The sequence below is a fragment of the Amblyraja radiata genome, chromosome 26 (assembly GCF_010909765.2).
Source record: "Amblyraja radiata isolate CabotCenter1 chromosome 26, sAmbRad1.1.pri, whole genome shotgun sequence".
Classification (NCBI taxonomy): Eukaryota; Metazoa; Chordata; class Chondrichthyes; order Rajiformes; family Rajidae; genus Amblyraja; species Amblyraja radiata.
In genome coordinates, this window is record NC_045981.1 from 17544405 (window position 1) to 17567185 (window position 22781).

At 41.6% G+C, this 22781-nt stretch overlaps 1 protein-coding gene across 1 annotated transcript in view; it reads left to right on the forward strand.

Annotated features, from left to right (window-relative positions):
- Positions 1-22781, forward strand: part of tbc1d16 (TBC1 domain family member 16) — a 109804-nt gene that overhangs the window by 67781 nt on the left and 19242 nt on the right. The window contains exons 6-10 of the mRNA XM_033044349.1: positions 2309-2473; positions 12790-12938; positions 17695-17829; positions 18502-18688; positions 19661-19840. Coding sequence (XP_032900240.1) covers positions 2309-2473; positions 12790-12938; positions 17695-17829; positions 18502-18688; positions 19661-19840 — 816 coding nt within the window. The remainder of the gene's footprint in view (positions 1-2308; positions 2474-12789; positions 12939-17694; positions 17830-18501; positions 18689-19660; positions 19841-22781) is intronic.

The following is a 22781-nucleotide window of genomic DNA, read 5'->3' on the forward strand; positions in this document are numbered from 1 at the left end:
CTATGGCGTTGAGGACAGTTAGGAAGGCTATCAAAGGATATAAATCAATTGCAGATGCAGACGTTGAAATGGCTGATGGAGTTTAATCTGAACACAGTTTGATCATGAACCTCCTGCTGGACCCTCTGCAGTTTGCATTTTGGGCCAATAGATCTGTGGATGACGCAGTCAACCTGGGCCTGCACTTCATCCTCCAGCACCTAGACCACCAGGAGACCTATGCGAGGATTTTGTTTGTTGATTTTAGCTCTGCATTCAACACCATTGTGCCAGAGCTACTACACTCCAAACTTTCTGAGTTGACTGTGCCTGAACCCCTCTGTCGGTGGATCACCAACTTCCTGACAGACAAGAAGCAGCATGTGAGGCTGGGAAAGCTCATCTTGGACCCGCAAAGCCTCAGCATAGGAGCACAGCAAGGCTGCGTACTCTCCTCTCTCCTCTACTCTCTCTACACCAATGATTGCACCCTCCACTGACTCCTCTGTCAAGCTTCTCAAGTTTGCGGATGACACAATCTTCCCCATCCTGGATCAGACCCTGATTGGACTGATCCAGGATGGGGAAGAATCTGCCTACAGACAGGAAATGACACAGCTGGCGCCTGGTGCCATCGCAACAACCTGAAGCTCAATGCTCTTAAGGCAGTGGAATTGATAGTATACTTTAGGAGAGCTCCCCCTCCCCTCGCCCCACTCACCATCAACAACACCACAGTCACACCTGTGGAGTCTTTTAAGTTCTTGGGAACCATCATCTCCAAGGACCTTAAATGGGGGGCTACGGGCTACCATCGACTCCACAGTCAAAAAAGCACAACAGAGGATGCACTTCCTGTGCCAGCTGAGGAAGCACAATCTGCCACAGGCAATGATGGTCCAATTTTATACGGCCATCGTATAGTCTGTCCTCGCCTTCTCCATCATGGTAAGGTTTGGCTCAGCCACCAAGCACGACATCCGGAGGCTGCAGTGAATCGTCTGATCAGCTGAGCAGGTTATTGGCTGCAACCTTCCCTCCATTGACGGGTAAGATTATCTCTGACCACTCTCACCCTGGCCACAAACTCTTTGAATCACTACCCTCTGGAGGGTGACTCCGGACTGTCATAGCTGCCACAGTCAGACATAAAAATTGCTTTTTTCCACGAGTAGTAGCACTGCTCAATAACCAAATATCTGTAGCCTTTTGCTCTGGTATTTTATTTAATTCACATGTTTAATCAATAATGTTTTATTATTAATATTTAATGTTTTATGTGTCATTCCTAACTGTCATTGTATGTCATGTCACTTGCGGGCGGAGCACCAAGGCAAATTCCTTGTATGTGAATACTTGGCCAATAAACGTCTTCATTCATTCATTCGTTAGTGGCAGTTCTTGACAGTATCAATGTACAGACTAATCTTATGGTCCAAGACTATAGCTCCGTGAAAATGGTAACATGATTAGATAGCGTAGTAAAGAAGGCATCTGGTATGCTTGCCTTCATTGATCTAGACATGGATCACGTGGCAGGTTTATAAAACTTTGATTAGGCCACAATTAACGAATTGTGTGCAGCTACAGTTATCCCATTACATGAAAGGTGTGGAGGTTTTGGCGATGGTGCAGAAAAGGTTTACAAGAATGCTGCATGAATTAGTGGGTATTAATTATAAGGAGAGGCGGTACAAACTTGGATTCTTTTCTCTGGAGCATTGAAGGTTGTTAGGAGACCTGCTGGAAGTATATAACATTATGAAATGCGGAGCTAAACAATCAGAGCCTTTTTCCCAGGTGGAAATGTCACAGTTTTAAGGTCAGAGGGGGAAAGTTTAAAGATGACGTGAGAAGCAAGTTTTTTTTTATGCAGAGAGAGATTGTTGCCTGGAACGCACTGCCAGGGGTGGCGGTGAATGCAGATACGATGCTTGGGTTTAAACAGGTTTCACTGCATACAGCAATCCTAATTGAGCGATTGTCTATGAACATTAAGGAGCAACCGCTTTACTGGGCCTGAATTTATTTGATAGAAGTGACCAACCAAGCTGAAATTAGCACTAAATCAAAGTAATTGACTTTTCAAAAAAGGAATAAAATTAGTTCATTTATTCACAGGATTTAAACTGGAGCCTGAGAATTCACCTGTCAGTAGACCAGTTAAAAACACGAGCTGCCAACCTGATTAAATGTTTTATGAATGATATTTAAGTTTTGTACATTTTACTTCAGTAGACAGGTTTATTGCATTTTTGTTTTGATGCTTATTAATAGCCACATATATGTTGCAGAATTAAACATATCTCACAAGTCTTATTGTCCCCAGGTATCTGATGTAAAGGCTTGCATGCAGTTTTCAATAAGGCGGCCAAACCTTCCATCGACTGAGACTCATCCCGAGGAGAACATGTACAAACGGTTGGATGTGACTATTTGGCTGAACCATCTGAATGAAATTGGCCAGGTGGAAGAGGAATACAAACTTCGCAAGGTTTGTGAATAACTTAAGAATTAAGTTGACAAGTTTGCAACCAAGGATGGGCATATTAAGGATTACATCCAATGTTTTCCTATGATTTGGTCAGCAAAGAAACATAGAAACGTAGAAAATAGATGCAGGAGTAGGCCATTCGGCCCTTCGACCATTCAATATGATCATGCTGATCATCCTAAATCAGTACCCCATTCCTGCTTTCTCCCCATATCTCTAGATTCCGTTAGCCCAAAGAGCGATATCTAACTCTCTTGAAAATATCCAGTGAATTGGCCTCTACTGCCTTCTGTGGCAGAGAATTCCACTTGGACCATCTCCGACATCTCCCTACTGTTTCTAGATTTCACTGTCTTGTAGCACCTTCCAGTGATGATGTCACAATGCCATCTCACAGACGTCCAATCACAATGGATCTCATTTACAAATGACATCACAATGGGACGTTGCCAACAGTAACGAGGTTGCTGCCCCACGATCCTGGTGATTGGCCACAAGGCAGGGAGTGGGGAGGGCCGATCGGGGAGACGAGACTGTCATCGCCCCCTCCCCCAAACCCCCCGCCCCCTCAACCCCCCCGGGGTAACGCCAACGGCGTACACCATCCCCGGCCCGCGTTGGGGAACAGGGCCCAACGGGTCCCACTTGGTCAAGTCTATTATAAACCCACTGACTCCCATAGCTATGTAGATCACACTTCTTCCCAGCTTCCTGCAAAGACTATCCCAGGGGTGGGGAACCTTTTCATGTTGGAATGCCGCATTAAGTTAGCTGTAATCTAATAAGGCCGCATCCAAGAAACATCAAAATGTACATTATTTTGTTAAAATAGCTTCTTCTTCTTGCGTATGGTGTGCACAGCCTAAAGTTGTAGGACAACTTGTTCTATTTGATCTTATTTGATTGTGCACGCTGGGTTGATTGAGTTGGATGATCAGCCATGATCATATTGAATGGCGGTGCAGGCTCGAAGGGCCGAATGGCCTACTCCTGCACCTATTTTCTATGTTTCTATTTGTCGAAACAGGGCGGACCACGTGAAGGTTGCAATCTTCCACCCTGTTAAAATACCCCTCATGACTTACTAATGTTTTAATTGTGACCGTCAGTCTGGGGAGGATTATTTTGTTGAATCTTCTTTTACTCTTTAGTATTTTAAATACGTTCATTTTAAGATTAAAATAAAAATAATAAAAGACAAACAAAAACATATTAATAAAAATAAAAGGATTTGTTCTACAAAATTTGGATTCATTCAAAAGGCCGCACTTAATGGCCTTGAAAGCCGCATGCGGCCTTAAGGCCGTAGGTTCCCCACCCCTGCTCTATTCCCTCCTCCCAATTCCTCCGTCTACACCACATCTGCGCCCAGGATGAGGTGTTCCAAACCAGGTCATCGAAGATGTCCTAATTCTTTAGGGAATGGGGGTTCCCCTCTTCCATTATAGATGAGGCTCTCACTAGGGTCTCCTTGATATCTCACAGCTTTGCTCGTGCTCCTCCTCCCCCCCCCATTTGTAACAAGGACAGAGTCCCCTTTGTCCTCTCCTTCCGCCCCATCAGCCATCGCATACAGCACATGATCCTCCACTTCTAGCCACATCTTCCCATCTCCACCCCTTTCCGCAGAGACCGTTCCCTCCGTAACTCCCAGGTCAACTCGTCCCTACCCACCCAAACTATCCCCTCCCCAGGTACCCCCTGCCATCGCAGGAGATGCAACACATGTCCCTATACCTCCACCCTCGACTCCGTCGAAGGACCCAAACAGGGCCGGTGCTAGGAATTGCGGGGCCCAATTAGAAAACTGATGGCGGGGCCCCTACTCTAGAAAAGTAAAAATTTATGTATGTTTATATTTCGTGTAGTTTCGGGAATTTTAAGGCAAGCTGGTTGGTGATTGGATGCAACCCCCTTAGAGACAGCGTTTGATTGGCCGCCAAATAAATTTGTCAAATCTGTAACAAAAATCGCTGGTCGGTGCGAACTCAGTGGACTATCTGGTTGTATCTCCAAACTAATCTGGTTGTATCTCCAAACTAATCTGGTTGTATCTCCAAACTAATCTGGTTGTATCAACCAGACTATCTGGTGGTATCTCCAAACTAAACAGTATAACATGCAGGTACATTCATTTAAAATTAAATTCAGTGCTTATTTCACATGATTTCTCACTGTGTAAAGCTCAATATCTGACCAATTTCTGTTTAACACGTTTGGTCTGCCGTGAGCATTTTTCGTTGCATCTCGTTGCATCTCCCCTTTTCCTAATCGGCCACAATTCAGATAATAGTCTACTTTCCTGTTTTTGCCACCAAAGTGGATAACCTCACATTTATCCACATTATACTGCATCTCCCATGCATTTGCCCACTCACCCAGCCTATCCAAGTCACCTTGCAGCCTCCTAGTTTAGAGGGGTTTAAACGGTTTAGAGATGTTTAGAGGGCTTCAGATGGGTTCAGGTGTGTTTACAATTGTTTAGAGGGGAATAGAGGGAAATAGGGGGGCTAGAGGAGTTTTAGAGGTGTTCAGAGGGGTTTAGAGACGTTATAAGCCCCCCGTGAGAAATTGTATTTCTCTGAAATTGAAGATAGACATAAAGCTGGAGTAACTCTGCAGGACAGGCAGCGCAGCGACTTTAGAGAGAAGACCCTTCTTCAGACTAAACTGAACTCTCGTCGGTGAGATTAGTTGTGATTGTCTGAAGAAAGGTCTCGACCAGAAACGCAACCCTCTCCCCAGAGCCCTTGCGCGTCCCGTTGAGCCACCTTCAACTTCAGAGCCAAACAAAAAACACAGAGTGCTGGAGGAACTCAGCGGGCCAGGCGACTGCCTCACCCGCTGGGTTTCTCCAGCATTTTTGTCTACCGCAAAACGTCAATGATTCCGGGAATGCCGAGGCGACAGTGTGAGAGAGCTAGAGAGAGACGAGATGGGGAGCGGGAGAGGGAGGGAGAGAGCCAAACACAAAGAGACACAACGTGGGTCGGTAGGTGAATGACTAACCTGCACACCAGGAAGAAGCCCCTTCTCGCGCTCCAGGGCCCTCACTCATGATGGTGAGTTTAAAGAAATTCTCAACGTGTCATCGATCTACATTACATCTACATGTAATTGTGTTTTAAACAAGTATTAATGACGCCGCGTGAATTTTATTCAAAGGAACACGACGTTATTAATACTTGTTCAAAACACAATAACATTTACTGAGGTAGGCGGATGGATGCATTGATGACATGATTGTATAACAACGAGTTAAGTACTTGCTGATAAGAAGTGCTAACAGTACTAGTTAACACATCGTTTGTGTCTGATGGCCGTGCAGCGGTTGTTATACACAAAGATCCTATAGTGGAGCTCTGCTAGAAGATCTTTGGTTATACATGTTCGTTTAAAAAAAAAATCCGGATGGCGAATTAAAAAAAACTTTAGTTAACAAAGAGAATTCGTATTTCCATACGAAGTACGGAACATTAGTGCGGGGCCCCCCTAGGCGCGGGGCCCAATTGGGAGCAATCGGTCAAATCGGCTTAAAACCGGCCCTGGACCCAAACAGTCTTTTCAGGTGAGGCAGAGGCTCACTTGCACTTCCTCTAACGTCATCTGCTGTATCCGCTGTTCCAGGTGTGGACTTCTGTATATCGGCGAGTCCAAGCGCAGGCTCAGCGATCACTTTGCTGAACACCTCTGCTCAGTCCGCCTAAATCTACCTGTTCTCCCGGTTGATGAACACTTTAACCCTCCTCCCATTCCCACACTGACCTTTCTGTCCTGGGCCTCCTTGTTTGCAGAGTGAGGCCCGGCGCTAATTATAGGAACAACACCTCATATTTTGCTTGGGCAGCTTACACCCCAGCGGTATGATTATTGACTTCTATAACTTTAAGTAGCCCTTGCTATCCCTCTCTCTACATCCCCTCCCCCTTTCCAGTTCTCCAACCAGTCTTATTGTCTCCGACTACATTTTATCTCTGTACCGCCCACTTCCCTGACTTCAGTCTGAAGAAGGGTCTCGACCCGAAACATCAACCATTCCTTCTCCCCAGAGATGCTGCCTGTCCCGCTGAGTTACTCCAGCATTTTGTGTCTTTCTTCAAAATATCCAGCTATCCAGATAGTTAAATAACTACTCAAAACCTCTTAGAATGTTTTGGTGTTTTGCCCTCCCTCTTTTTTTTCTTTTTTTTCTCTTCCCTCCTTATCCCTTCTCACTGGCTCTGTTCCTCCCCTTCCTCCAACACTCCTTCTGCCTGTTCACTTCTCCTGTCACTGCTTCCTGCAGATTTTCCCAAAAGAAAGGCAAATGTACAATCCAAGGAATAAAAAAATACTGTTGGATGGGAAAAGGTGCCCCACTGAGTTTAAAGAGACTGCCTGAACTGGAACCTTGATGAATTCATGAAAGGATGCGAAATGTGGTCCAAATGTGCCATAGAGTCATAAAGCGTGAAAACGGGTCCTTCGGCCCAACTTGCCCATGTCGACCAACATACCCCTTCTACACTAGTCCTACCTGCCTGTATTTGGCCCATATTACTTTAAACCTATCCTATCCATGTACCTGTCCAAATACGTTTTAAACATTGTGATGGTACCTGCCACTAACTCCTCCAGCAGCTCGTTCCATAAACCAACTACCCTTCGCGTAAAAAAAAAGTTGCCCCTCAGGTTCCTGTTTCCCCCTCACATTAAACCTATGATTCTGATTCCCCTATACTGGGTAAAAGACTGTGTATTTACCCAATATATTCCTCCAGTGGTCTTATACACCTCCATAAAATCACCTATCATCCTCCTGCCCTCCAAGGAATAAAGTCCTAGCCTGCTCATCCTCTCCATATACTGTAGCTCAGGCCATCGAGTCCTGGCAACATCCTCGTAAATATTCTCTGCACCCATTCCAACTTAACAACATCAGAGTTTAAATGAGTGAGTGTAAATGGAATGGCTAAGATGGGATATGGTTAGGAAATGGTGAAGGATTGGTGAGTTGCTGTTCTAGTTGATTGCGTATCTAGTTGATCTTGTACACGTTCATTGAAAGCTAGCATGTAGATGCAGCAGGATCTTGGGAATGCAAATGATATGTTGGGTTTTATTGTTGGAGCATTTGAAGATGAGAATGAACCAGTCTTAGTACAATCATATAGGTGTCGGAACTGCAGATGCTAATTTATACCAAAGATAGACATGAAATGCTGGAGTAACTCAGGCAGGCAGAATCGCTAGAAAAAATGAATAGGTGGCTTTTTTGGTCGGAACCCTTCTTCAGAGAAAGTCTACAATCATTTAAGGCATACGTGAGAGCATAATTATAATATTCTGTACACGTTTAGCCATTTTACCAAAAAGGAAGATATACTTTATATTGAGGGCGTGTAGCGAAGATTGGCAAGACTGGTTCCTGAGATGATGGACCTGCTATATGAGAAGCAATTTAGTAAGCCTTATTGATTGATCAAAATTTCCTAGTGAGCTTGACTCAACAGATATGGGGAGGAAACCTTCCTACATTGGGGAGTCCAGGGATTGAAGGGAGTTCACAAGCTCAAAACAAGGAGTAGGCTATTTAGGATGAAAATGAGAAAAACAAAATTCAGTCAAAGCTTTGGAATTTTCCACTTCCTGTGGAAAGCTGTGGAGGCTAACTCATTGATTGTATTCAAAACTGAGTAATAGATTTCTGGATATTAGAGGAGTAAGGGTTATGGGAATAGGACAGGGAAATGGCGATGAGAAAAAAGATCAACCATGATTTTGTTAAATGGCTTGCTTATACTACTATTTCTTACATTCTTAATCAGATTTATGAAGGTTTATCATGACTTCCTTGCGCTTCATGCTTGTCTTTATACAAGAACACTTATTCAACCATTTTATCAAACGGCCCTGCCACGTTCAATTAATTATGTACATACTGTATATTCCCAGTTCTTTCTGTTCTTTATCCTTATTTGAATAATGGAATAGTTTATATTGTCTTCTCATTCTTTTTGCCTGAATGTCATACTTTGCACTTCTCAGCATTAAATTTCATATGTGACCCAAGAACCCGTTCTACCAGCTTATCTGTGAAACCTTTGTCTGTTACCATCCTCCACACAGATCACTAAACCTTCCAGTTTTATGCTATCTGTAAATTTTGAGATTTGTTTCCTATAAACCTGGTGCAAATCATTAATATACTGTATATTAAGAAACGCAATAGTCCTTGCTCTGAGCCCCCCACCCCCACCCTCCCCCTCCCCCTCCCCCTCACTTCACTCTACAGCCTGATACACAACCCTCCACTGCTGCTATTCTCTGCTTCCTGTCAATTTTGTACCCAGTCTGTTAAAGCAGCTTTTATTCCATGAGCTTTAATTTTGATGACAGTCCTATTATATGCTCACTTTAGATTTGTCTTTGCCTTTTGTAAGTCCACATCCCTTCATTTCCTTCATCGACAATCTGTTTCTGTTTCTTTATCAACGAAAATCTATCCAGTTAGTTGGACACAATTTCCCATTAGCAAATCCAGGCTGGCTATCTCTACTCCAGCCACACATGTCAATTCTTTCCCTATTATTGCGTCAAGAACTTTACCCACCACTGGTTAAACTGACTGATATGTAATGACTGAGTTTATTCCTGCATTCTTGTTTTTTTTTTGCACAGAGGTATTTTTTGTTAAAATATCTCCTCTTGGCTGCTGCTGATCTGTTGTTGAATATATGAATGTGGCTGAAAAATGAATTTCATTTTCAATGCTGAAAGTAAACAAACTAATCGGTTGGGGAATAATGGAGCAACCCATCAGTCTAACATGTTTAGCACATTGTGTCCATGATTTAGAAAAAAATTGTATCCTAGCCATGAGTTGTATTTCTTCAGGCAGCTAACTGCTGATCTTGGCTTTATCATTGGATGCAGTACTGAAGGAGGTGCCTTGTCAAAAGGAAGCATGAAAATTTGGCTGTATCTTATATCACAATCTAGCTCTAGCATATCATACCAGCTGGCCACAGATGAGGATTGGCAGAGAGACCATGAAAAAGTCTGCAGTTTCCTCCCCAGCCTCTCACCTTGGGTCTGCTGAAGAGAATATTAAATAGTTGAGGTTCTTTTTTATTTAAAAGTGAAAAAATGTACATCTTTTTAAATATATCTGCATTAATTTCTGCTCTCTGCCATTTGGCTTCCTGTTGTATTTTGAATGACTACCCCAGACAGAGAATGTGTTCCCTCGGATGCATTTGGCTGTATTTGCACCTTTTAATGCCTGTTTTATTGTTGTGAAATTAGCCGAAATCTACACAAGTACTGGCAGTAGAAAGGTTTTTAGTCTTAACATTGATACGGAATATGTCAGATTACATAGGAACTTTTGCCAGTCTTATTGTCATTGTTTTCCTCTTACGATTTCTTATGTTCATATTTAACATGAGATTTGCCTATGCTTCCATACTGTGCTTGCACTACTATTATCCCAGCAGCATGTCTTCTATCATGCTGGTCAACAGCACAGCTTATGATGGTTTTCTTACACCTATCACTGATTTTTAGCTGCTAATGCCCTGGGATCCTCCTCTCAATCATCCATATAGAGAAAAAAATGTTTTGAAAGTCTGTCATCCTCAGATCTGCTGTAATGTTTAATTCTTTATTCATAGAACCCAATATAGAGTCAAGAGTGTTTTATTGTCATATGTCCCAGATAGAACAATTAAATTCTTACTTGCTGCAGCACAACAGAATATGTAAACATAGTACATTGTAAACAGTATGATAAACGAGAGAGAAAAAGAGATTATGAGATATGGAATAAAAAAAATATATTATTTGTTCTGAGCCTCATCTTTTTTTCATTGGCTTTATTTAGCAGATATCTATGGAGTTTTTTTTTTTTTGCTCAAAGCCTTGTATTTATCCCATTTGAAAGATTTGCTGATCCCTCCCCAGCTTCATTATCATGTGATAGCCACAATACGGTTTGGGACTTGGGACTCGGTAAGTTTCCACAACTAGAGTTGGGGAGTTTCTACACCAGCAGGGAGAAGATTAGTGCTGAACTGCAGGAAGTGAGTGCCCTGTGGAGCCCTGACAGCAACACAGTGATGCTCTTGGCACAGCTGAGACCATAGCCAGGATTAGCAAGAAGCAATGAACAGAATTCTTGTTTGTCCCATTTCTTAAAATGGGAATATTTATCTGTAGAAATTCTTAAATCTAAGCATAAATATGTACTGAAGGCAACTGTGGATTCAAATCATCTGTATAAAAATAAAACTTACCCCTCAGATCTGTTTTAGCTCCTTCCTCGCATCTTAAATGTATGCCCTTTGTTTTTAATTCTCAGATATTAACCCTCCCTCAATTACAGTCTCTTGGGAATCCCTAATTCAGTTGCAACTATTTCTTCAGCTGCTAGCCTTAAGTTCTTAAATTCGGTCTCAAAACATCTCCTCCTCTTTTCCCTATCTATTTATTTATTTATTTATTTATATCTTTGACCACAGTTTGATTGGCTGCCATAATACTTTCTCATATAGCTCCACATCAATATGTTGTTTGGCAGCATTCCCATGAATGTTTTAGGGATGTTTTTTGCTGCATTAAAGGCATTATATAAATAGCGGCTGTTAATCCAGGCTTACACTTGAGTGTGGTATTTAGCAAATAATGCATAGCCATTTGGATGAGATGTTAGCAGTCCATTCCGGTGTATGTAAAAGATCCATTGGTTGCATTCTCACACAAAAAGAGTTCACCAAATGGCTGGACATTTATCCCTTGTTTGAGTGCATATTTGACTCATTACCCTGTGTGAATTTGCATAATGTTTAGACGTACAAGTTATCACCCTTCAGTGCTTTGATTGTAACATTCTTTGAGTTGCTTCAATGATTTATTTATTTATTCATTGATATTTGTTTTGGGGATCGGGGGTTTTGCAATAAGGACGTGATATCAATTGTGATGTATAAATATGTATATTATGTGGGCAAATATACTGTCCAAATATACTGTCCATTCTTCATACAAAAATCCTACAACGAATTACGAGAACATAAAACAAGAAATAGAAGCAGAAGTAAGCCATACAAACCTGTGCACCATTTGATATAATGGCTGATTCTTACTCTCCTACTTGCCCAGTCCACCATCACCCCTGATCTCTTACTATTCAAAAATGTGAACGCCAGGGTTATGGGTCAAATGTTCTCGATTTCCCTTCAAAGGGCAACATCTCAGAAATCAACCTATTAAATATACACTGCACTTACTTCAAAGCCAGTAAATCAAGTCAAGATTTTTTATTGTCATGTCTGCAGGTTCGGTGAGGTACAGGTACAATAAAAATCTTGCTTGCAGCAGCTTCACAGGCACATAGCCGGAGATAAGCACACCAAAACAGGCTGTAAAAAGAAAACAAAACTCCAACAAAATCAGACATTAGTTGAAAACGCAATTAGATAAAGAACTAAGTCCATAGTAGCAAATTGTGGTTTGTAGTGCTCTATTGTCGAGGTAGGATTAGGGTTGTACAGGTTGGTTCAAGACTCTGACAGTTGTAGGACAGTACTGTTCTTAAATCTGGTGATCTGTGACTTAGGTTACTGTACCTTCTGCCTGATGGTAGCAGTGCGAAGAGGATATGACCCGGATGTGAAAATACTTGGTGATAGATGCCGCCCTCTTGAAACAGTGCCTCACTTAGATATTTTTGATGTCGTGGAAGCCTATGCCTGTGATGGACCAGACTGAATCCCAGTGTCTCTATAACCAACTGTGTTTCTGTGCATTGAAATTGGTGTTCCAGTCTATGCTGCAACCAGTCAGGATACTTTCTACAGTACACTGGTAGATGTTTGCACAGTATTTGGTGACATGCCTTCTGAATATACTGAGGAGAAATTTACGTGCAGTGATTAAAAATGAAATTCTGTCTTTGGTGAATTTTGAGTTTTATTGGCATTGTCAATTGGAATGTTTTATGTTTGGTTAACCTGTGCTGGCTTAAATCGTTCAAAGACTATTATTTAACTCCAGGATACAATTGTCACATCTTTATAAGAAATATTTTATCTCATGAAATACAGAACTGTTCAGACTAAATGCTTTTGTTAATTGTGAAAACTGTGTCCAGAACATTACAAAAAATAATTTGAGTTGCATGCGTTTTCCAACTAATGTCAGTATTTTATCTAGATAAAAGATATTCCCACAAGTTTTACCACAAAAACCTTGATTCTCTTTTAGTTAAGATAATTTTGTTAAGTAAAAACAGGTGTGAATAGGAATCATGAGGCTTTCTGTTATTGTTTTGAAAGGCAATATTCTTCGGTGGTATTGATCCTACAATCCGTGGAGAAGTCTGGCCATTTCTGTTACAGTTTTACAGCTGTGAATCAACGTCAGAAGAACGAGAAGCGCTGCGCATTCAGAAACGAATGGAGTATGAGGAACTTCAGCAAAATAGGTAAAGTTTCTTAGGAGCACAAGAATTCTTTGTTGCTCTCCCATTACCTGAAGTTCAGCTATTATTTCCTGATGCATATCCAGTTTAATTATCAGACTGTTAAGAAGCTATTTGACCATAAAACAAAATATTGGAGGAACTCAACAGTTTAGGCAGTATCTGAGGAGGAAAATGAACAGACTACATTTCAGGCTGGGGTCCTTCTTAAGACTGATCGGGGGAGGCTGTTTATTGGAATGGCCTGCATCTCAGTCATACTTGCCCTGAAATCTATGAAGAAAGGAAAATAATCTATGAAGAACCTTGGAAAATAATTTCAATTTAAAATTGATTAACAGTTTCAGCAGAAATAACAGTCCTTCTAAAGATAAGGAAAAGATGAGAGAATAAAGAACAATGAATGGGAATAATTATAGAAAAATAATAACAAGGTTATAAAAATAAGAACATTCTGAATTGCCTGCATATCAATGTATGGACAATCAGCAACACAATAAGATATCAGGAAGAGCTGCAATAGAAATTATGGAAACAACAGTTGAAAAATATCAGATGTACAATACAGCCTTGCATATGTTTTGCAAAAATTGGGGCAGTGAAATGAACAGTGGTTCTTTTAGAAATACACCGCAAGGAAGTCATTATGAGACTTAATAAATAATTGGTTTTGGCCACATCTGGAGCACTGTGCTCCATTCTCATCTCCACATTTTATGACAAATTTGAAAGCGCTGGAGAGGGATTAAGAGTCTTACCAAATTTATTCCAGGAATGAGGAATGTCAGTTATTGGATAGACTGCAGAAACAAGGGGAGGGGGGGAGGGGGTGGGTAGAGGGAATTATTCTCAAAACAGAGAAGATTGAAAAGGGTTGAGATAGGGAAGTTTTAATCTAAGCAGAGTTTATAGATAAAAACTGTTCCCAAATGGCAGAAGGGTCAAGTATCAGGGAACAATAGAATAAAGCGATTGAGAACATAATTAAGTAATTGGGGACTGGAATGCATGCTTGGGGGAGTGGTGCAAGCAAATTCAATTGTATCTTTCAAAAAAGAGCTAGATAAATATGTGAAAGGAAAATCTCCTCTCAGTAGCCAACGACTGTTGCAAGGTGAATGACGGTGAGTATTGAATCGGATAATCTGGCCCATGAACAAGGAAACAGCAGCAGAACTAAATTGTTTTTAAAAAGAGGATGGTGGATAGGCTTGGGGAGCTGTACAACCCAATCCTACCCCTCTTCCTGTATATCTGAAGAAAGGTCTCGATCCAAAACGTCACCTATCTATGGTCTCCAGAGATGCTGCCTGACCTGCTTAGTTATTCCAGCATTTTGTATATTTGGTAAACCAGCATCTGAGGTTCCTTGTTATTACATTTTGAACACTCCTCTTCCACATGTTTTTGCAATCTTTTTTGGAATATATAGCACAAAGGTCTCAGTGGATATCGGAGTGGGTATAAATTGAATGTACAATTGGATATGAAAAGGGAACGTCAGATAAAGAGAGAGAGAGAGAGAGAGGTGAAAACTATAGTGAGGTGTTGCCAGACCAAGCTGTGATACATCATTACAGGATATTTTCTATGGCGTATCTTTAGAAGTTGATCAGAGTCATTGGAGATGTGCCAAACTTCTTTCAGCCTCTGATAAAGTTGAGAGGTTGTTGTGATTTCCTGGCCATGACTTCAATGTAGTTGGTCCAGGACTGTTGATATTTATGCCTAGGAAGTTGAAGCTTTCAACCATCTCCATTCGGCACCATTGGAATGTGTGCACCACCTTGTTTCCTGATGTATGTGTATTCTTCCTGTAGTATACAGGTAGACTTTTCATCCAGGTTTTAAAGAATATTTGAATTTATGAAATTTTCTGAGCTGGGAAATATATGATAAATTTATTTTAAATTAGTATTTGACGATTGCAAAAGTGCAACACCTCAAACAGTAAAGTAATGTTGTAGTAAAACGTTGTGTTTCAAAAGGCAGTATTTCAGTAGGATTTGCCTGCATTGAATAATTACCAATAACAGAGAATAAATATTTTGAGCATGAACATCTATTAGCCACGTCAGTGCCAGCATCAAAACATAATTCATAAACATTTTAATTGATAGACGATGACAATTATAAATGTAAATTGCAGACCTGTTTGCTGAGGGTACAAGATGGTGTTAGCAGATTTTCCCCAGCTTGTGGTCAAATGACAACTAGTTGGAAAACGGGATAATGATGGAAAACAAGATTATATTAAAGAAAGATTAGAATAAGAAAAATAAATTAGATAGTAAGGGATAGAAAAGCGTGAGATATATAGTGTGTGAAGAAAAAGAAGAAAGACGAATGTGAAGAAAGTTGAGAAAAGAAAATAGAAAAACGAGAATAAGACATAATTTTAATTTTTAATTTTTTAATTTTTTTAATAAATAAATAAATAAATAGATTTTTAAATGATTTTAAAAAAGGGGTAAGGAGATCATTGTTTATAATCTTGACCAACCCTCGTCCAGTCCTGAAACAGTTAGTTTTTACGATTGTGTTGCACCATATGATTCCAAAAAGACGACAAATGGAGACCAACTCGTTATGAATTGGTCTGATTTATCCATTAGGAGGAATCGCATTTCCTCAAGATGTGCGGTGTCCAACATTCTTGCAATCCACATTTTAAGCGTTGGTATTGATGTATTTTTCCAAAATTTAAGTAATCATTTTTTTGCTATTATTAAACCATAGTTAAAAAATAAATTTTGAGATGTGTTCAATTTATTCCCATCTTCCATTACTCCAAATATAATAATTTCAGTATTAGGTTCCATTCTTATCTTGAATAATTTTGTAAATATTTCGAAAGTATCACTCCAAAATCTATAAAGTTTTATGCAGGAAACTAAGGAGTGTGTTATAGTTGCGTTTTGGGATAGACATTTATCACAAATGGGGGATATATTTGGATAAAATTTGTTCAATCTTGTTTTTGAATAATATAATCTATGTAAAATTTTAAATTGAATTAGATTATGTCTTACATTAATCGAACATTTGTGAATATATATCAAATACAGGTGCACAACCTTTTATCCGAAAGCCTTGGGACCAGACACTTTTCGTAATTCAGAATTTGTCGGCCTTCGGAATGGAAATTTTTTAGCGTAGATTTTAATGGCTAGCTCAGTGATAGAGTGCTCGGCTCATATCCGCAAGGTCGCGAGTTTGCGCCTCGATCCCGGCAGTTACTCGGTCGCGAGTTTGAGTCTTCAATGTAGTTTTTTCTTGCAGAATAAATGTTTGTATGAAATGCAGTGCAGGAGAGGTGTACTGACTGTGGGCAGAACTTTGGAAGTGATTGCCCACCAGTCTAAAAAGCCGCTGTGTCTCCCTGTCCCTGGGATAGCAGGGGGGCGATCAAACAGCACAATACCCCCCTCCCCCTCCAACTCCAGAGGAATCCGCTCCCCGATGGGCCGCTACGGCGACAAGTGGCAGTTTGCCCACAGCCCGAGCTGCGCCCCCTCATCCGCCACCCCAAGAACAAGACGTACCTTGCACACCATCAGCTTCTGCCCCTACGTGTTCCTCTGGAGTTGGAGCGGGGTTGGGCTGGAGTTGCTGCTGGCTGTGGGTCTCTGGGATCTCCGTGCTTGCAGTGGGCCTGGGGGTCGGTGTCCCGTTGGTCCTGACGTCTCCGGCCACCCCCCTGGACTGGAGCTGAGACTGGGAACTGTACCGCCCTTGCCCCCTCCCTCTGCAACTGCAAACAACCCCACTCTCCTGCAAGGGCGGTACAGTTCCCGGAGGATGGCAGGTGGCCAGAGACGTCAGGACCAACAGGAACCCGCTCCCCGATGGGCCCCTACGACGCCCCGAGCTGCGCCCCGTCATCCGCAACCCAGGTTCCTCTGTAGTTGGAGCGGGGCTGGGCTGGGCTGCTGTTGGCTGTGGGTCTCTGGGATCTCCGTGCTTGCAGTGGGCCTGGGGGTCGGTGTCCCGATGAGGGGGCGCAGCTCGGGGAACGGCTTCTGGTGGTCCTGACGTCTCCGGCCAGTTTGCAGTTTTCCTCTGGAGTTGGAACGGAGCTGGGCTGCTGCTGGCTGTGGGTCTCTGGGATCTCCGTGCTTGCAGTGGGCCTGGGGGTCGGTGTCCCGTTGGTCCTGACGTCTCCGGTGACTGGCACTGCCCTGCTGTCATCGCCGACGTGAAGACAGTGCAAAGCCCCCGTGCCGGTGCAATGAGCGGGGAGCTGGAGAGGGGAGGGAAGGGGTCACACACATGGCCGGGAAGCAGAGGGGTGTAGGTGGGGTGAAACTGAAGGGAGCGACAATCTGCTGCTGCCTGCCCGCTGAGTTAAAAAGTTCCCACGCAAGACTCATGATACACTGCGTATCGTGAGTCTACCGTGGGAACTTTTTAACTCAGCGGGCAGGCAGCAGCATATTGCCAATTATTAACCCTCCCGCGCAATATACCCTCACCTCTTTTATGAATGGGGATTTAGTTCCCCTTTCTTCGAGGACTGACCGGAGGTTCCGCTGTCACCTCTGCGGGCCGCCCTCGGTGAACATTTTCAAGGACCTTTCTTCAAGGACCGAAAAAATGTCCGCTATTCGGAGGTTTTCGTTATTTGGATGTTCGGATAAAAGGTTGTGCACCTGTACTTTTCCCATGTAACCTTCGTAATTTTTATCATTAGTTCGATGGAAAACAAGATGAAGAGTAAATGACAGAAATTGAGATTTGACTTAATCTCCCATTGCAGGTTGTCAATGACTCTCGAAGAGCAAGAAAAATTTTGGCGAACAGTTCAGTTTACCGTTGATAAAGATGTTGTTCGAACTGATCGATCCAAACAGTTTTACAAAGGGGAAAACAACCCAAATGTGGAATTGATGAGGTAAAGATGTTGTGTGAATTTATGTAGCTTGGATAGTTTTGGCCATACGGAAGAAAAGTGTCATTTTCATAAACATACAAGGCAACTTCTAAAGTGGCAATGTGGTGCTTTCTTAAATTTAAAGCACCTGGTCTCAATTTTACAATTTAACTATTTTCAGTTCTGATTTTCATGCAGCAGAGAATCACATTTTGCATATTTTACATTAAATATGTATTAGAAGTAATTTAAGTTGTTGCTGTGCTTCACATAACATTGAATGCATTTCAAAGCTATTTATTCAATGAAGAATGTTGCAATGTTTTTTTTTAAGTTGATAAAATAAATGAATGCGAGTCTTTCTCTTTTCAGCTCTGATAGTGAGCAACATGCCACATTTTGAGTCTTTGATCCTCTACATTCCTTCCCTCGTGGGGGTGTCTAGAAAACGATTAATTTTAACAACAGTTATATACAGCAGTGCCCTATTTTCAGCCCCTCTCCACACTCCCTTTAAACTACCTTCGCTGAACAAGATGAACGTCCCAATCCCATAACGGTTTCCATTGTTCTTCAAACTATACATTTTCAATTTTTAAACATACCAGAATTCCAAATTCCTCTCCCTGTATAAAAAAAAATTGTTTAAAGTCCTAAAATGTAACATGTCTGTTTAATTAAATATCTTCACAGGAGTATTTTGCTGAACTATGCTGTTTACAGCCCTGAGGTAGGGTACTCACAGGGGATGTCAGATCTGGTGGCTCCAATCTTGTCAGAAGTCCGGGATGAATCCGACACATTTTGGTGTTTTGTTGGACTAATGCAGAATACAATTTTCATCAGCTCACCGCGGGATGATGATATGGAAAAGCAGTTGGTAAGTGATGAATCGAATGGGAAAAGTGATTGGATTGGATTGGAAAGTGAAGACAATTTTTTGGACACATTTTTATTTCTAAACAGACCATCAAATTCTGGTCAATATATATCCTTATAGGATAACGAGTAACTGCCTTAAAGATCCTTTACATACAAGACACTTGGGAATAAATCATATTTCAGTAAATATCATTTTTATAAGTATTTACAACCCACCATTCTGAGCAGATTTGATCATTTTCGATGAGAATTCACAGCTGATATTGACTATTTGCAGCAGATATCATGTAAATAGCTAAATGAACATATTGAAATTTAACTTTGCCATTTGGAAAGTATTTCAGTGATTACAATGAAATTATCCGCTTGTGCAAGTGTTCCAGTATTGGCATTAGAACTGCAAATCCTTCATGCTGTATAAAATTAATCTAATTTAGAACACCAATAGACCCACTGCCTTGTGCAAATGGAGTATAATGCATAAAGTTATTCATTTTGTATAGGATATTTTTAAGAACTTATTTTCCTTAAACAATATACTCTATAAGCCTATTAATTTGAACTTGTCTCTAGTAGACAAAAAATCCTGGGATAACTCAGCGGGTGAGGCAGCACCTATGGAGAAAAGGAGTAGGCAACGTTTCGGGTCGAGACCCTTCTTCCAACTGATTTTTGTATATATATAGTGTGTGTGTATATAGTGTGTGTATATAGTGTGTGTGTATATATATAGTGTGTGTGTATATATATAGTGTGTGTGTATATATATAGTGTGTGTGTATATATATAGTGTGTGTGTATATATAGTGTGTGTGTATATATGTAGTGTGTGTATATAGTGGGTGTGTGTATATATATAGTGTGTGTATGTGTGTGTGTCTGTGTGATATATATACATGTGTGTAAATGAACGTGTGTAGCGAGTTTTCCTAAAACTATGTGGTTTCCACATGTGCTTTTCATTTTAAAGCTGTACTTAAGAGAGTTGCTGCGATTGATGCATCCCCGTTTTTACCACCATTTGGTGTCCTTGGGTGAGGATGGGCTTCAGATGCTGTTCTGCCATCGATGGATTCTTCTCTGCTTTAAACGCGAGTTTCCTGAAACAGAGGCACTTCGTATATGGGAGGCATGCTGGGCTCATTATCAGGTTAGGAGTCACTGTTATAATGTAATAAATAATGTAATAGCCTATGTAATAAAACTGAAATAATGCTGATTGCAGGAATAATTTAAAAAATCTAGCCCAATTGTAATTTTTTGAGTTCTCGTCAACCTAAGCCATCAAGTCCCTCTGCACTTCATAAACTGAGCATTCCCATTAAGATAAAACTGACGTGTCAGAATTTGCATTGCCAGCAAGATGAAACTGTCAGCGCTTGTCATCAAGACCAAGGAACTGACTGTATAGAGTTTGCATGGCAATCCAGAAGTTGCTGTCATTGATTCCTTATTTGTCCACTGAATAGACTGTACTTCAGTCTTTTTCATCATCATCCTCCAAAGTCAGTAATCTGGCTGGGAATTTAAATTTGGGTGTTTTGGAGAGGGTGCAGAAAAAGGTTCACCAGGAAAAATAAAATCCGAATTAGAGAGTATTAGTGATAAAGAGCGGTTGGGCAAACTTGGAGAACATAAAATAGTAAGATTAAACGAGAACTTACCAGTTTGAAGTTTGATCTGTATTTTATGAGGAGTTACGATGAAGGATTACGTGAAGAGCCCGCTCAGCACGCATGCGCGGCATACTTCAAAGCAGCGGTGTGGAATCACAGATAGACACAGTTATTGAAATAAACATAGTAAAGAAATGGAGAAATCAGTTATCAGTTTGACCCATATTATTGAGGGTGGGAGCGGAGGGCACGTAATCCCTCATCGTAACTCCTCATAAAATACAGATCAAACTTCAAACTGGTAAGTTCTCGTTTAATCTTACTATTTTACTTAGGAGTCACGTGAGTGACTACGTGAAGATTTTAAAGCTCTGTGATTTCAAACCGTGTAACAGTTATTACTTCACTCACTGCCGAAGTCCTTGAGGGAGGAAGTGTGTTATCGAATTCAACCAATGAATCTGTTTGTAGAAAAACACAATGGTATTTTTTAACAATAACAACAAAGAAATTAAATTGCTCCCCTGGGCTTAAATTAAATATTTGCAGTCTGTAAAAGTTTTCTGCAAATAAAGCAGGTTTTGCCAACGGCTTATTATAAAATTCCTGAACGGTCTTTCCCCCGACCATCCTGCTGTAGCCAGGATGTGGTCTATAGGCACGTCCATTCTTTTGGCCGTCGACGTGGATGCTGCCCTGGTGGAGAGAGATTTGTACATCTTAGTGTTTATCCCAGCCGCTTTTAGCACCTGCTTGAGCCATCTCGAAATGGTTTGGCTCGTCACCCGACCATAAGGTTTTTATGACTGACCCACAAGGCTTTTCCTCTCCCTTGAATACTTTTGGCTGTGTCTATGTAGGACAGTATGTGGGTCATGGCACATAACCGTGGTTCTGGCGGGTAAGCCCGGAATTCCACGACTGGATTAGGTGTTCCTGGTCTGCTCTGTTTGACCAGTCCCTGGATAATGACAGAGATCTGGTCTGGAGCTGTGAGCATGCTGTCCAGTCGCAATAGGTGTAGTGACTGGACCCTCTGTGCAGATACAAGTGCCATCAACATGAGTGTTTTGAGCATAGATTGTTCCAGGTTGAGGGATCTGGCTAGTGGTCATCCCCTGAGGTATGTCAGGACCACACTGACATCCCATATATGGGTGTACCTTGGTCTAGGGGGTTAGAGTTGTAAATACCCTTCATTAGTTTGACCACCAGCGGGTGGGACCCCATGGCCTGTTGTCCTGGAGCTTGTTTTAAATAGACAGACAGGGCACTTCTAGCTGTGTTGATGGCTCTGTAGCTGAGTCCTTCATCGTGGTGAATGTTCGCCAGGAATTCCAGTACGTTGGTAACTGTAGCGGTTGAGTAGGTGGTCCCTGTATCCAAGCAGTACTTCTCCCATTTTTTGATGCTGGACAAGTGCTGTTTTTTAGTGGATGTTCGGAGGGATGCTAACATGGTGTCGACGGTTTGTTCTGATAATCCCAGTCCCAGAAGTGGTTTGTGCAGAATCTGCAACCCAGGAGTTTGATTTTTTTCATGGCACGGGTGGCTTATGCCCGACACTGGGTGTTAATAACTCTGGGTCACTGGGGAATACCATCGGAGTTTCAACAACCATGTCATGGAGTATTGGGCCAGTCGGGTACTATCAAAATACTTGAAGCAGAGTCCATTTGTATTGTGCGTAGTATCCGACTGATGAGGCAGAAGGGAGGAAATGCATTTCCCCAATCCAGCGCGAACGCATCTACCGCTGCTGCTTCAGGGTCTGGTTCCCAAGCGACATACATAGGTACCTGGTGATTTAGCCTTGATGCAAATAAATCGATATCTGGCGTGCCATATTGCTTGATAACTTTTGCAAATTTTTGGGGGTTTAACATCCATTTGATGTTGTCATTAAATTTACGTGACCTGGTGTCTGCCACTGTATTTAGCTTACCTGGCAGGTAAGTTGCTGATAGCCAAATATGTCTTTCGACACACCATTGCCAAATTGTGTTGACCAACTTGTCGCATGATAACGATTTTATGCCGCCCATATGGTTAATGTAGGCCACCACCGTAGTATTATCTATTTGTAACCGTACATGCAAGTGATGCATATTTCATGCATATGCTTTTAAACCATAAAAGCCACCCAACATCTCTAGATAATTAAAGCCCAGTGTAAGTGGTAATGATGACTCTGGGTTAGTCCATCTACCACCTGTGCTGGATATGGAGTTAGTTGCTCCCCAGCCTTGAGCACTGGCATCTGTTTGGATAACTAACATAGGGTTAGTGATGATAATAGGGCTGAAACTATGCCAAACGTTTTTTGCCCACCACTGTAGTTCTGATATTGCTTCAGTGGGTAACTTCATGACACGATCATAATGACCTGCATGTCATTTTGGTGCCTGTACCTTTGCTCTGTGTAAGTTTTGATAGTGCAAAGGTCCGAATTGTGTAGCCGGAAATGCTGCTACC